This window comes from Aythya fuligula, chromosome 2 (assembly GCF_009819795.1).
Source record: "Aythya fuligula isolate bAytFul2 chromosome 2, bAytFul2.pri, whole genome shotgun sequence".
NCBI lineage: Eukaryota > Metazoa > Chordata > Aves > Anseriformes > Anatidae > Aythya > Aythya fuligula.
Window position 1 is genome coordinate 117,492,877 of NC_045560.1, and position 14,023 is coordinate 117,506,899.

At 40.2% G+C, this 14,023-nt stretch overlaps 1 protein-coding gene across 1 annotated transcript in view; it reads right to left on the minus strand.

Moving 5' to 3' along the window:
* The window catches only part of TAF4B (TATA-box binding protein associated factor 4b), a 69,893-nt gene that overhangs the window by 24,744 nt on the left and 31,126 nt on the right, over window positions 1-14,023 (minus strand). Inside the window, exons 10-12 of the mRNA XM_032181134.1 lie at window positions 8,894-9,063; window positions 6,071-6,201; window positions 356-481 (exon numbers count right to left, since the gene is read on the minus strand). Of these exons, the coding sequence (XP_032037025.1) occupies window positions 356-481; window positions 6,071-6,201; window positions 8,894-9,063 (427 nt within the window). The remainder of the gene's footprint in view (window positions 1-355; window positions 482-6,070; window positions 6,202-8,893; window positions 9,064-14,023) is intronic.

Consider the following 14,023-nt stretch of genomic DNA (forward strand, 5'->3'; position numbering starts at 1 on the left):
TAACAATGCCAAGCACAGCTATGGAGAAAGGCACAACAGTTTTGGAACCAAAAACTGAGCCAGAAATTAAGTTTATGGCTATGTAAGTACTTACTTCATTTTGTCCAGTAGGAATAATCTTAAAAGAAGATCGAGATCTTCCCCTACCGCTTATCTAAAAGAAGTCCTGTGATCTTTAGAAGGTAAAAAGCTAAAATCCTTTTCTGCACAGCCCAAGCTGTCCTAACCATTAAATTTCTCCAGTTATAAGGTTACTGGTTATTGTATCTAAAGCAGAAACTGGAGAAGCCTACGGATGTTCACCAGTCTGAAGGACAACACTACTTCCTTGGAAAGCAAGGAATGATGTTCTTACCTTGGCTGCTCGTAGTAACATCTCACGTTCTTCTTCATCCTTTCTCTGTTTTTCTAGGTGATCAAGCTTTTCGAGAAATCTCAGCTGTGCTCTGGTATCACTAGATACGATATACTTATCGCTCCCCTGGAAAGAGAATGTTGTTATGGACAATCAGATTTCTTTTATACACTACTAGAGATAACAAATGGAAACAGCCTGAAAAGAAGAATATTCTTTTTTCAAAGCCTAAAAATTTAGGCTGTTCTAGGAAGATTTCAGGTGGCAAGTAGCCATTCACATATGTCCTCCCCACAAATCCATGCTTCTTTGGATCCATGACTAGTAAGAGGTTATGGAACAAGTGCCGTTATCAAGATCTAGTTCTACTGTCGATTGATTATAACAACAATATTAGAATTTTAGTCTTTACTAAAAGGCTATTATAAATAGCATTTTCATACGCAGTAAACATATATACAAGATTGTGTTCTTGATGGGTTATTAGGAGGAGAAAAAGAAAGCAGACCATCATATCCTTTCTCCTTTAAGGAGAAAAAAAAGATTAAAAATTAAAAGTTTCTGACATTTAATCCTGAATTTGAAATAAGCCTCACCTGGTGGGGAACAGAACTAGTGGTGATGAATCTTGGGGTAAGTAAAGTGAGGTGATTAATTACATATGGTTTACTGTAGCTTCAGGAATACACTATTCTGCATCAGTGTACGTTCTCAAGTCAGAGTGGTTTATTTTGGAAGGTAACCTGTGGAAGTCATCTGGTCCAACACTGTCCAAAGCTGGGCCAGAGAATACTAGCAACTGGTTCCAGCACTAGCTGAACATGCATGCACTGAAGCAAGCCTGCAGTCATTTTAGTTTAGATTGAAAAAAGCAGCCATCAGTAGTTTGATTTTCTGATCATCATCGCCCTCTCTGGAAAGTCTGAGTGAAGTGTAACCTTAGTTTGCCTAGATAGGAACTACAATGGCAAAAGGAAAGTTCTCAAGTGGTGTCAGCTGGCAGTGAAAACCTAGCTTTTAGTGCTTCTGCTCTTCCAGACAGGCCACTGAAGCCATAAATTAGTCAAACAGCACCAGACAAGACAAGGAGTCCGTTCCAGAAGAGGCACATCTGTGCCACCTAGCTGAACCACTCTTTCAAATGCACATCACTCTTCTGCCTCTGTTACTTCGTCAACTTCTCTCTTCCTAAGAAATTTACCTTTAGGCTTTTACCAGCCAAACACACTGCACATTTTCAAGCAACCCTTTTTCCTTCTACATTATCCCAGTCTCACACTTCAATGCAACAGCCCTGACATGCAATTATTCTGGAACAAGCACAACACATTTTACAATCACATTTTAGGCAAGAATATATTTTACATATATGAACTATCAATGAATTCCATTCCAAACATTTAGTTTTCAAACACAGCATACTCGAACTCTTGTTCCCACACCAGTCACATATTTTTTAGAAGCTGGAAGGAAAGTAAAAGTCCTGTTGTGGGGTACTGCTGTTTCCCAAGCTGAATTCTCACAACGCAGCCAAAGCATGAAATCAATCCCTCTTCTTGTATGAAGTTTGGTCTTTTCAGTGAGCCACCACATTGTCACGTATCACCAATTGTGGCTCAGACCACACCATGTGTTGCAACTAAGGAGACTTTGTCCTTCCCAAGAAGAGTCTGTGGTTCTGCAGAAGTCTGACAAGCCTTTTGCCCCCTCTTTTGTTACTGCTCTTGACTTTTTACTGCTCCCCACAAAACATACATTACTTCGTGAGTCAGCCTCAGCACACCAGTACAATTTGTTTTGGAGGAGTAGTTTATAATGCACCACCATGCTGCAACACTTTTAATGGGACAAAGAAGAAAGCTGTATTACCAGAAGATTATTTTTCAAAGTTTAAAAGTGCTTCTCTAGAATACTGAAACTCAGAGTTAGGTAATTAAGTTTTTAACATCAAATCAAAGACCCTATGCTAATTAGCAAAGCAAGTTGCCCAAACAGAAGCACTCCAAGGCTTCTTGTCCCCAACCTGTATGGGACAAAAGATACGAGCATTCTTTACACTATTTCCACTCAGGAAATACAGGTGTTTAAGATACCTGATTTCAAGTCTCCTAAGAACATCTGCAGTTATGTTTTGTCCTACCTACCCAGCTAACTTGCTCTCACTGATCTTTTAGCACCGTAATTGCTCAGACAGAAAGTACTGTGTTGTGCGCCTGTGCATAACCCATTACCATTATGATTACGAGGAAGCAAGCTGCATTCAGTTTTTGTTCATGTAACAGCTTAAATTTCTTCATGTAAGGCCAGATGGTTCCCAGATACAACAGCACAACCGCCACGAAAACCAGAGTTACAGTTAGTGATAGGTAATGCAGGTAACCCTAACACTAAGCATGGTTAGATTTGTACATGCCAAAGCTGAGCTTGCATATCTGACACTTTAGAAGTTGCTTTTACTTTAACAGAGCTAAATTTAATCTGGAGTTGACCATAAGTGAAAGTTTTCCCGCTGTCCTGCAACAAGTTACTCCTTTCATACAACAGCACATCAGTGCATCTGTACAGACTTACAAAATTAATTCCTCCACACCTTTTTCTTCAAGAGAAATGAATATATTTGAGACTTCTCCACAGATGTGCTTTAAAGTGCTGCCAACTTGTCCCAGAATTTGTACCTTAGCTTTGCACGTATTTGAAACACGCAGCATTGAGGCAAAATGTTCCCAGGTATGTCTTCAGTGAGAAGACCTGGCAACATTTTCAAAAAGAAGCTCTATGCCGTGTCCATGATTTGCAGGTTCCTTCCTAGATTGTCATGTACTTGACAATGAATCTGAAAATCTAAGGCATGGGCAGTTTAGCACCAAGAATATACTGTATGCCATGGGGCACAGAAAAAATAACAGGTGTGAGAATCACACTCTACTTCAGTCCACCTGGAAAGAAATTGGAAGAATCCCATACAGAACAGTTCTCCTACAGGAGCTCAACAACTTCAGTTGTGCTGAAAAGCCTTGCTGAGGACAGAGCGTGGACACCAGATGGTACAGAGGCGAAGCTATTACATGGGAACCTACACAGCCTTGGCTTTCTACAAGCAGTTCCTGAACCAAGTTCAGAACAGAAGTCTCTTTATCTCCGATGAGTTACTTCTGCACTCTACAGTTTGATGGCTTTGGGAAGAGAGCAGGCAGGAGGACAAGGGGAGGACGAGAAGAAAGGGAAGGCTGTTGGCTTTCACATCTAGGAGCATTTGCCCCTAAGCTATACTACAGTTTATTCCTTATGCCAATGGAGCTGCCACGTCATATTGCCAGTACTGACAGTACAGTGCAGGGTTGCCTTGTTTTACTGCTACTGCACACTAGGAAAACATGGTCTTTGAGCCCTGTTGACAACGCAGCACAGGATGCTCAAAGACAGGAGCTGAAGCCCCCAAGTACAGGAGCATATAACAGTCATCTCATGCTCTGCTGAATTCAACCACAATAAGCATGTTTTTAATCACTGTACTGTGTAATTGTCATGGCTAATTCAGGTCTTTACTATCACATGATGTCCCAAGTCTCCAGATTATAGGAGAGGAGCAGCTGAACCAGCTAGCTGATCATCTTCATGGTCTTACCTGGCCTCTATACAGGCACTGCAACTAGGAGCTGCAGCACAGGCAGCAGCTCACAGCAATTTGCAAGGCTGTTCACTGCTTGGGATAGAAAGGCCATTGTAACAATTCTACCCTAATTAATATAGTAACTTCTAATTACACACATACATGTGTGCACATATGTATTTATTTATAGTGAAAAAGGGCAAAAGTGAAAAAGTGTACGTAGCAGCAAGCTATGACATAAAGCTTTTACCCTGTCCACTCTCTCTGAAGGGCCAGCCACCAGATGGAAGCTTCTAGGCAACAGCTGAACAAACTGGGAAAAGTTTCCTGAGTAACAGCCTATGAATTACTGGCTGCTTACACCAACTCCTACCTTTACAATAGTTACCTCAGTTGCACAACACTTGCCATACTGCTATCTTTTTGTAATGAAGGCAGCCCCACGAAAAGCCTTGCAGGGCAACTAACCAATCCTCTTGGAAGGTCTCTGGATAATTCTCCAAAACATGAGTCCACATCACACAATGGTACCTGCCACGTGGCAAAAGAGCAGCAGCAAACACTGTGGGAGATGGAATACAGGAACACACAGATACGTAGCAGGGGGCTAAAAACCTGAAGTGTTCTGTTCTTGAAGGCAGGTTTCCAAAAACCTGTTGGCATGCTTTGCAATATTATTCATGTGGGAATGTTCACCCATGTCATCTTCTAGAGCACTCCCCTGCAGTGTAATACATCTTCCTGCCAAATGAGGGTACCCGTGTCTCTAAGATTAGTATGTCCAGTACAGCCTTTTCCTCTCTCTCTTTTTGAGGAAAGGAAAAGCAAATAAGTGTATTGCAGCCTTACTATCTTATCTTGGCTTCTGGCAACTCAATCAGACCAAAACCTATCAGATTTCCCATCATTTTAGTTCAATGAGGAAAGTTAGCTGTAGCCATATCAAGCCCACTGTCCCAAAACACCCCCTTGCCACCTCTGGTGTTTGCAAGACATTAAGTCCTACCAGTCCCTTAAGACTTCAGCTTCTACCTCATTTCTGTTCACAAACTTCAACAGATATCCCGCTTCACAGACAACGCAGAACACGCAGATTTCTAAAGACTTCTCATAGAAATTGTACACTTCTGCATTTTTTTGAACTCTTCTGGCAAAGAACAGCATACTCCAGCTGCTCTAGACATCACTATAAATACTTCAAAGTTTCTAAATAGTTCCTGCCCTTTAATATTGCTTCTCCTCTGTTTAGAAGCCTATAAAAAGCATTCTGTTCAAAAATAACTCCCACCCCATCAGTTGTTTATACTTTAATATAACAAGAGCAAAGTTCCTATTAAACATCACAAAAATTCAAAGTTGACTGATTTATAACTTTTCTTTTCCTAATACAGTTTGTTAATGAAAAAAAGATTCATATTAATTTAGGTAGACAAAAAAAAAGGCTTTGATGCACTTCTTTGGCCACTGTTAAGTTAGTGTTTCCCATTTGTACCATACAAACATCTTAAGGAAACCTGGCTCACTAGCACCTGATCTAGCTTATACTGAGTGGAGCTAATACCACAGGGAGGGAGGTAAACAGCATTGGTGGGACTAAAAATCTGGAGACTACGATCAAAAGGGTCTCTGCCTTCACCATTCACATGAAGCACTATAAAAATAAACTGCTCGATTCAGTTTCTCAAGGCCTTTAATGGAGACAATACTGCAGTTCCACCCACAGGACATGCATAAAACAAATACAAGCCCCTGGAACAACCCAACCACCACCAACAGCTTTGTTGGTGTTTACCAACTTACACTGGAGGTTACCAATTTAACGTTACCATGTAAGGGAGATTTTATATGACAACCACCACCTCTACGGAACAAGAAAAATGCATTTACTCTTACGGTGGGTTTTAAAGAGCGCTTATCCAACAAGTCGAATAGAAAGCGTAAGGCATAGTTAGAGGCTATAAACAGTTAAAACAAAAATCAGCCTTTGGTAGATACTGGAAATGCACATATTGCGTGTGATGTACCTATGCTTGGAAGAGGTTTAGCTTCAAGGCTGTAAAGCAGGAAAACTTTGGTGCAAAACTTGCTTAATGATTTCCTTTTACCTTGTGGGTTGATACTCTGTGCTGAGCAATTACAGTTAGTTTTTCTAGGAGCCCTCGTAATCTCTCCTGTGTAGCATGGGAGATCAAGTTCACAACATCAGAGTTAAGTTCCATAATGTCATGCCTTTTACCTGTGGAAGCAGAGAAAATCCATTACGTGTTTTAGTAGTAGCTGATAATTGAAATAATTAGCACAGCAGGTATTCTGTTCCCCCTGGAAGTCATACCCATTATGAATAAAGGTTTGGAGATTATGATTTTCCTGGTAAAGTCACAACTTCAAAGATCTTAGACATTACATTAATAAAACTTAGCCTGGAGCTTCAGAAAATATAGACATTGTTTCACTTAGCCTCTAGAATCACTCTCCTTGCAAGGTCATTTATAGGACAAAGTTAATAAGAACACAAATCAAGCTTCATGTTCGGGGATGGGGAGAAGTGGTAGCTGTAGAAATTAGTGCCATATTCTGTTAATTTCAGTAATTAAAAAAAATAGAGAATTACATTTTGCCCTGCTTGACACCGTGCTTGTTAACAACTCATGACATTTATTCAATGAATAGGGATATTTTTCGCAGCGCTCTCTGGGCGTGCAAGACTCAGCCCTCCTCTCGCCTACCTCGACCAAGCGGCACATGGCAGACTGACCCAAGCTGGCAACTTGGAAAATAAGGGATCTGATCCCATCGGGGTCATCATGCCATCGCCTCCAACCCACTCCCTGGCTGCCACTCTGCAACCTTCCTGCAGACTGCTGATGGAGAAGTGCTCCTGTGCTTGACGTGGTCGGTCACTCAACGTGGCTCCACCAGGACACCTGGACAGTGCTGACTTCTCCCTTATGGGCAAGGCAGGAGGCTGTTTCACCCACTTTATAAGTAGCACCCATCAAAAGCTCTTTTCCTTGCCCCTCACTGCATTTACAGTGGCTGTAAGACTTTATGATGCAGTACATAGCGTGCATTCAAAATCCATTTTGGTATTTATTGCCCAGTGAAGTGTTCAGAATGGATAAACAGCACACTGTAAAAAACTAATCACCTATTTCATTTGCCTTTATTACACATTTTTAGTTGGCACAGCAATCTCACCAGACAGGGAAAATCTACAATGTTTTTCCAGATAAAATCAAAACGTTCTCACTGTTTGATCTCGGCTGGTAAATATTAGGCTGCACTTTAGCTGAATGCAAAGCGCATTTTGCTCAAGCACCTTTCAACGCTTCCTCTGTAATTCACCACTAGACAATCAGGATACCTGAAACATCAACTTAAAAGCAAAATTAAGCCTCCCCAAACCTCAAGACCACCCTTCCACATGCAATTCCTGAACAGAAGAGGGCTCTCCATTCAAGACCAGAAGCATTTGTTTTCTAAATTGGTGCACTCCCAGACAGCATTCGTTTCCTTCCTATCAAAACATTCTTTCAATAATAATAGTTCATGTCATAAATGTGGAACAGCTATCATGCAAGCCTTCAAAGAGCTCTGCCTGTATTTCCTATCTTTAAATAAACTGTCCAAACACCACAAAACAGTTATTCTAGAAGTTATTCTCCTTCAGTTATTCTCCTTCCACTTTTTAAGAGATCCATTATTTCCTTATACCTGCCTCCCATAGATGACTGGTTAACCATCCATCAAACTTTGAAAAAAGCTTCTAAGGACCAGGTCCAAGATGTCTTTTTCCCCTTTCAACTGGTGAGGGGGCACCGACCCCACTGAACCATGCCCTGCGCAGCCCAGATGGCACATCAACCAGGCTAACTAGCGTGGGGTGTACAGAGGGAGCAGGTTACATACTCCTCACAAGCTAGCTGCTTTCCTTGGACTAGAAACAAGCTGCATGTAGAAACAGGAGGACTTTGTGACCGTGTGATTAGACCACTGCAACAGAATTAGGGCTGCACACATGAACAGCGGGCTTTCTTGAATGCTCAGCTGTGAGCCCACTGTTGCAGTGTGACACTGTACCAAGCAGTGAACATTAGCAAAGGATTGAGCAACATCCATCCAGTTTGCAGGAGATGGCAACGTGATGCTGCACCAATGCACACTCCCTGCTCAGACATAACACACCTTGCCAAGCACGGGTTACAGTTTTGCTCAGAAACTAATGGCTGAAGCAACCTATACAAAAAAAAAAAAAAACCAACACCTTCCTATTACATTTTAGGCTCAGGCATTCAACATTCATCCCACAGTAGTATTCACTGATACTATTCACTGATACAGACAGATACCTTTAACATCTCTTTTGTATAAAATCAATGAAAGATTCTTCCGCAGAGGGAGTCATTAACAGAAGTCTGCCCTGTGCATATTGGCAGTATGAAATTTCTTTCTAGCCACATGTGCAGGATGTGCAACATTGGGCAAGAGAGTACATATACCCAAAAAGGCTGCGGAATGCAAAAGCTGTTAAAAAAGCGAATTTAATATATCCAATCAGGAGCTGCGAGAACAGAAAAGCACACTTTAGTGTTTGAAATTAACATCTCTTATTTTTTTGTGTGTTCCAGTAAACGTAAAAGTAGTCAAGTTGCTCACTTCATCGAATTCTTACATGTAGAAGTGGCACCAGCTTCTTTTTCCTCTATTGGGCTTCAGACTACTTCCATGTAAAAAAAAAAAAAAAAAAAAGTGTATTTCTTGATTAGAGGGGAAGTAAAAACTCCGTATAGTTTGGTAGAAATTTGAATGGAGATAGCGGATCTTGGAGTTCCAGCTCCTTCTTCAAAGATCAGAGGTTGGCTGATAAAGGATGCAAGAATACAACATTATCTCCACACACACGTTAGTTACACGTGCTTTGTTCTCACCAATGTTCAAGATCTTCTTCTGAAGTGCTTCTGAAGAGAGAAAAGGTTCATCTGCACAAGAGCGGATCACTGTACCAATCAGTTCAGAATTTGTTGCCAGAATGCACTCGCTCTCCTCACTCAGGTTGACCCCAGCCATAGAAGTCACATCATTTATGTCATCTTCATCTCTACCAAAGAGAAAAACAAGAATGTTTTATGTTTCATTCAGAATGCATATAAAGACAAAACCTCTTCTATCAACAAACAGCCATGTTCACATATTTTGGAGGCTCTCTACACAATACATTTTTGGTATGGGAGTGGACAGGGAAAGAAGACTCCTATAAAGCTTTCACAATTCTCTCACGTAGCTCAAACATTAGCTTGATCAATGCCTCAGTTGCTAGGTACGAAAGTTATGTAGAAGAAAGTCAAATTTTGAACAATCTTGGAAACAACGAGCTGAGGTAAACCTGGGTTAAAAAGCCCCACAAGCTTCCCCTCCACCACTGATCTTCTAGCAGTGGAATTTATCAGCAATAGTATTCAGAAAGCAAAGTCAAAGTTACTGCTGGAGTCACAAAGTTAATGTCACAAGTAAACTGAGAGCTGTTCTAGAAATCCAATTCACTGGGCAGCACCAAGTGTAGAACAAAGTTGAATATCGCCTCATGAAACTATGAACAACTCCATTTTCTAACAATGCCTATCCTATCAACTGAAGCTTATCACAGAAGCATATTAACAGAAACGTGGTTAACTATTCTGTCGGTGAGTTCCCTTAAAAATACAACAAATACTTCTTGTCTGTACACTACAACCAACCCAGACCTTGCTCTTTGAATTGGTTGTGTTGTACAATACTTCTGCACAGAGCAGGGAAGATGCTGTGCTTCTGCAGAACAGCAGCAGAGGTCTAATTCTCAACATTCCTTCGTTACCTGGATTCTGTTGCAGCAGCTTTGGACTACATGCTCAAAATAAAAATCCAAGTCTGGCATAGCTTGTACTAGCAGTAACAGCCAGCTACCACCATTGCAAAGCTCGTGTTAAGCAAATTTTGTTAGAATACTTAATAAATCTTGTATGGGAAGTTTTTGGAGGAATTTTACAATGAAACAGTTATTTTCAGAAAAGCTTAGATCACCAAGAGAAAGCCTTTTTGCTTCATGAAGTGACAAAGGTCCTAATGTTGGCCTCAAGGGTTTAGGACCGATCCATAATAGAGGTCTGCAGTATTAGTACAGACAAGTGGAAGCACTCAATCTGAAAGTATTTTGATCTGGAATAAAAAAAAAAAGTATTTGGAAATGTGCTCTCTGGCAAGGTTCAACTACAGAAGTCACTGTATGGCCTAAGTAACTCTTGAACAAGGGGCAGGTCAGAAACTTCCCATTCTCAGGTTAAATGGGATCTCTTGGAGGCTGTTTCCTGACTGGCATTAAGAAGCTAAAGTTATCAGAAGATGGCTTGGGCTTGAGAGATGCTCAAAAGACACAAGAAAGCACTGTGTCTTTGTGTGTGTGTGTGTTTTTCCTTTAAGCTATAAATGGATTTTCTCCTTCAGACTTCAGTAGGTTTCCTTGGTGTAAAGACTTCTCCCATAACATTCTGAACAGGAGTCTGGCTAGGAAAGGAATCCAGGTGTTCCCTACCCCTCCTGCCTTTCATTTGTGTACTCTCATAGCAGGCAGCTTCTATATAATTTGTTTAGGGGAAAAGGAGACCCAACGGATTCTCAAACTGGCTTCGTTCATTACGTCTAACTAGACATAGCTTCCTGACTGTGCTTGTGCCCCAGATTTATCACTTTAAGGAAAGCACTAAGTCCCAGCATTGTCAGAACAGCTGTATGATCACCCTTACAACTTAAAGTCACCACTGTCAGAAGATTTTCCCACCATTTAACCCTTCAAAACTAGCAATTCAACTATTCCAAGAGTACAGTCGTACTCTATCAGCTTCAGTTCTCTACATTTATCCTTTATCGAGTGACTATTTTCTTTTATCTTTCCAACCACAGTCTCTCTTGTGAGTGCACACATAAGAACTTACAGGTAAGCACGTTTTTGCCTGTACTGGTTTTGAAGACCAATTCCAACTTCTTCACTGCTGGACATAAGATTGCATTAAGTCACCAAGTCACTAGCCTTTATGACAGATTAATTTGCACAACGGTAAACACTGCTGCACTTATTTTATTTAACCCAAAGAACCTACCCCTAAATGTTCTTAATGGTAGTGCTTACTACAGATTAACATAACTTTCAAAGGACCTGTGAAGTTTGCACTCTTTACTATTATTTTGTCCATGCTATTTGAACAAACCTCAATCATTGTAAGTATCACATTACATATTTAGAGTAAGTTATTAAAATCATTCTATTAAAGTGATACATTAAAAATATTCCCTGTATTTTGGCTGGATACTGACGTGCTTTCATTTTCAAACTCTCCACGAAGTCCCTCTTCTGCACTACATCCATTAATACTTTTTGCACATTCCTATCACACCCAGAAACCAACAAGAAACACTCTCCTAGCTGTTACAAGCCTCCAGCAATTGAAGTTGTCAGTACAAAGGGGAAAACAGCACACAGTTCTCTATGCTACCCTGTACAGAGTCAGATTTGACATGCAAATTGAATATTCAACTGGAAAAAGCAGCTCAAGCAATGCAGACGCACCTCGCATCTACGAATTTGGTTGTAGTGGCTGAAAAGCGAGTCTGTGGCACCCTCTGGTGTTGGAACAATGCACATGTTTTCTTCTCAACCTATCTATTTAATACGTTTTAATTGTAGAAATGATAAAACTACATAGGTATCTTTAACCCAAAACTCTGTGCATTGTCACAAACAATGACACGGGACAGAACAATTCCAGCAGAGCAAGAGCCACCAGAGCTCTGCTCCCAAGCACCACAGGGCAGGAGGCACAGCTGCCCAGATGTTCTCCACCGCTGCCTCACTCCTGGCTTGCCCAGTAGTTGTGATTTCTGGCACCTCCCAGACTAAATGCACTTTTGAAAATAAAAGTATTAAGTATTATACGTAAGTGTTCTAAGATGCAAATATGTGTCTTATTTTTTCCAGGGTGCTCTGGCATACACTTTACTTTTAGGTATGTAAAGCCATTTATAAAAACTCTCGATGCTTTTACAGCAGACCGCCCTTTACAATGCATGCCATAGGACAACCAAGTGCCAGCAATGCACAAACTTATGTTACTTTCCCATTTTTGGGAGGATTCCTTTTCACTGGAACAAGAAAATCATCTTTCCCCCCCTCCATCCCTTTCTCTAGCAACAACAACACAAAACATTAAAGAGCAAAAACAAGATCAAATTGCAGCTTATTAAGTAGAGTTTGGCAAGTATTATACTCTCAAATCCTAACCTAAATTAGGCACACAATGGCAAAGGGATTCAGGATTGACATTACACTGCAGTGAGAGGCCACAGTTGTACACGGACACAAAATCACATCAGGTATGAAGACATGCTCTCTGCCCATAACAAATCCCATCACAAAACCTGAAAGGGAGCCATGGTGTTCTCTGCCTCATACATGATCAGCTAGTTGATGGATCATGGGTCACAAAGAATAGCTGTGATGAGAATATTAAAAGTTGGGATAGAAGAAAGCAAAACACTTCACAGTTTACTGGGGAATGTCTATTGCCCAGGCCAGAACAACACTACGTGGAGCTAGACCTCTTTGGTCACACTGGGCTGTGGAAGCATCAGGGATGTATACAAAGAGAAGTTCTTCAGAGACTAGAGACTTATAGAAAAACGTTAGGTAAGCTAGAGATTTCACATCTGAATTATCATGGACTTGAGAGACTTCAAAATTCCTAGTCCAAAAGTAGGAAGAGAAATCTATTTTGGTTCATACTGGAGAAGCAGAGTTTTTCCTAAATAACTCCCTACAAACTTGGTAAATTGAAGAAATAAGCTTAATTCAAACTTTTTAATCCAAGACAGTTGATACATTCTGATCGGAAGAGCACAGAAAAATCTTGTTTCTAGCGAGGTTTTTGTTATTTTTTTATTTTTTTTTTAATGATGATATTTGTAAAGTAAAGCTTGGTTTGTGTTTTTTTTTGTTGTTGTTTTTGTTTTGTTTTGTTTTTGAGGGATGTGTTGTTTTTTTCCCCAAACATCACTACACAAAATTACATCCCAACTTATATTCTGAAGTTTATTTCATAAGAGCTTGAGGGAGCTAAACAGAGCAATTGCTTTAACATCTTTTTCTTTCAATTTCTGACTACCAATGCTTTAAGTATTTTGTATGAACTGTATGTTACTATAAATAACAACAGGTGTCTGTATCTGTCCACACCAAGCTGCAGCTTTCAAGAGAGAAGTCAATTGGTCAACAAGAAACAGGTATAATAACTGCTTTTATCCCTGCAAGACTAACTTCAAGTCTGCCTTAAGGTCTTAAGACCAGTAATGCATCCTCACGACAGTTTACACTTCTGTCCTAACATTAGATTTTAGAGCTACAAAAATCACTTCTTTTGAAAAGTGAATCAGTTATCAGAACTAAAAGCTTCCAGTGTTCTTCTAATCTGAAGGTCTAGAGAATATGCCAGAAGCCATAATTAGAGATGTAGTCAAAGACTTTCACCTCTACATACAGAAATGAGCTTGTACAAAGAACTAATAAAGATATTGTAATACAGCACACAGCTTTAAACAGGTTACTAGCCAGCCCAAATTACAGCTCAATGCTATCTGGCTGTCTGTTAAAAGCAGAAGTTGTATCTGATTCAATCCTGTGGAAAGCTTTTAATACAAGGTAACTTTATATTAGTTAATAGTATTCACAGGATCAAGATCAATATGCCTCCTCCACAAGTGAGGAACTGATACATACCGATGCACACTGTTTGTGGAATTACATTTGTGTAAAATCACATGATGAAAACCCTAACTCATCAGGACAGTTTTCCTATAATAAGAGTAATTAAGATCTGCTATGAGGTCATAGTTTTTAGGTCCCCCTTGCCAATTCATATTATACATCAATTGTAAGTCTCTAGAGAAAGCTGCTTTCATCTGGGCTCTGTTCCCACCTCTACATGTGCTGTCTGTTTCTTTTGTTCCTTCCAACAGTAAACTATATTGTTCATTTT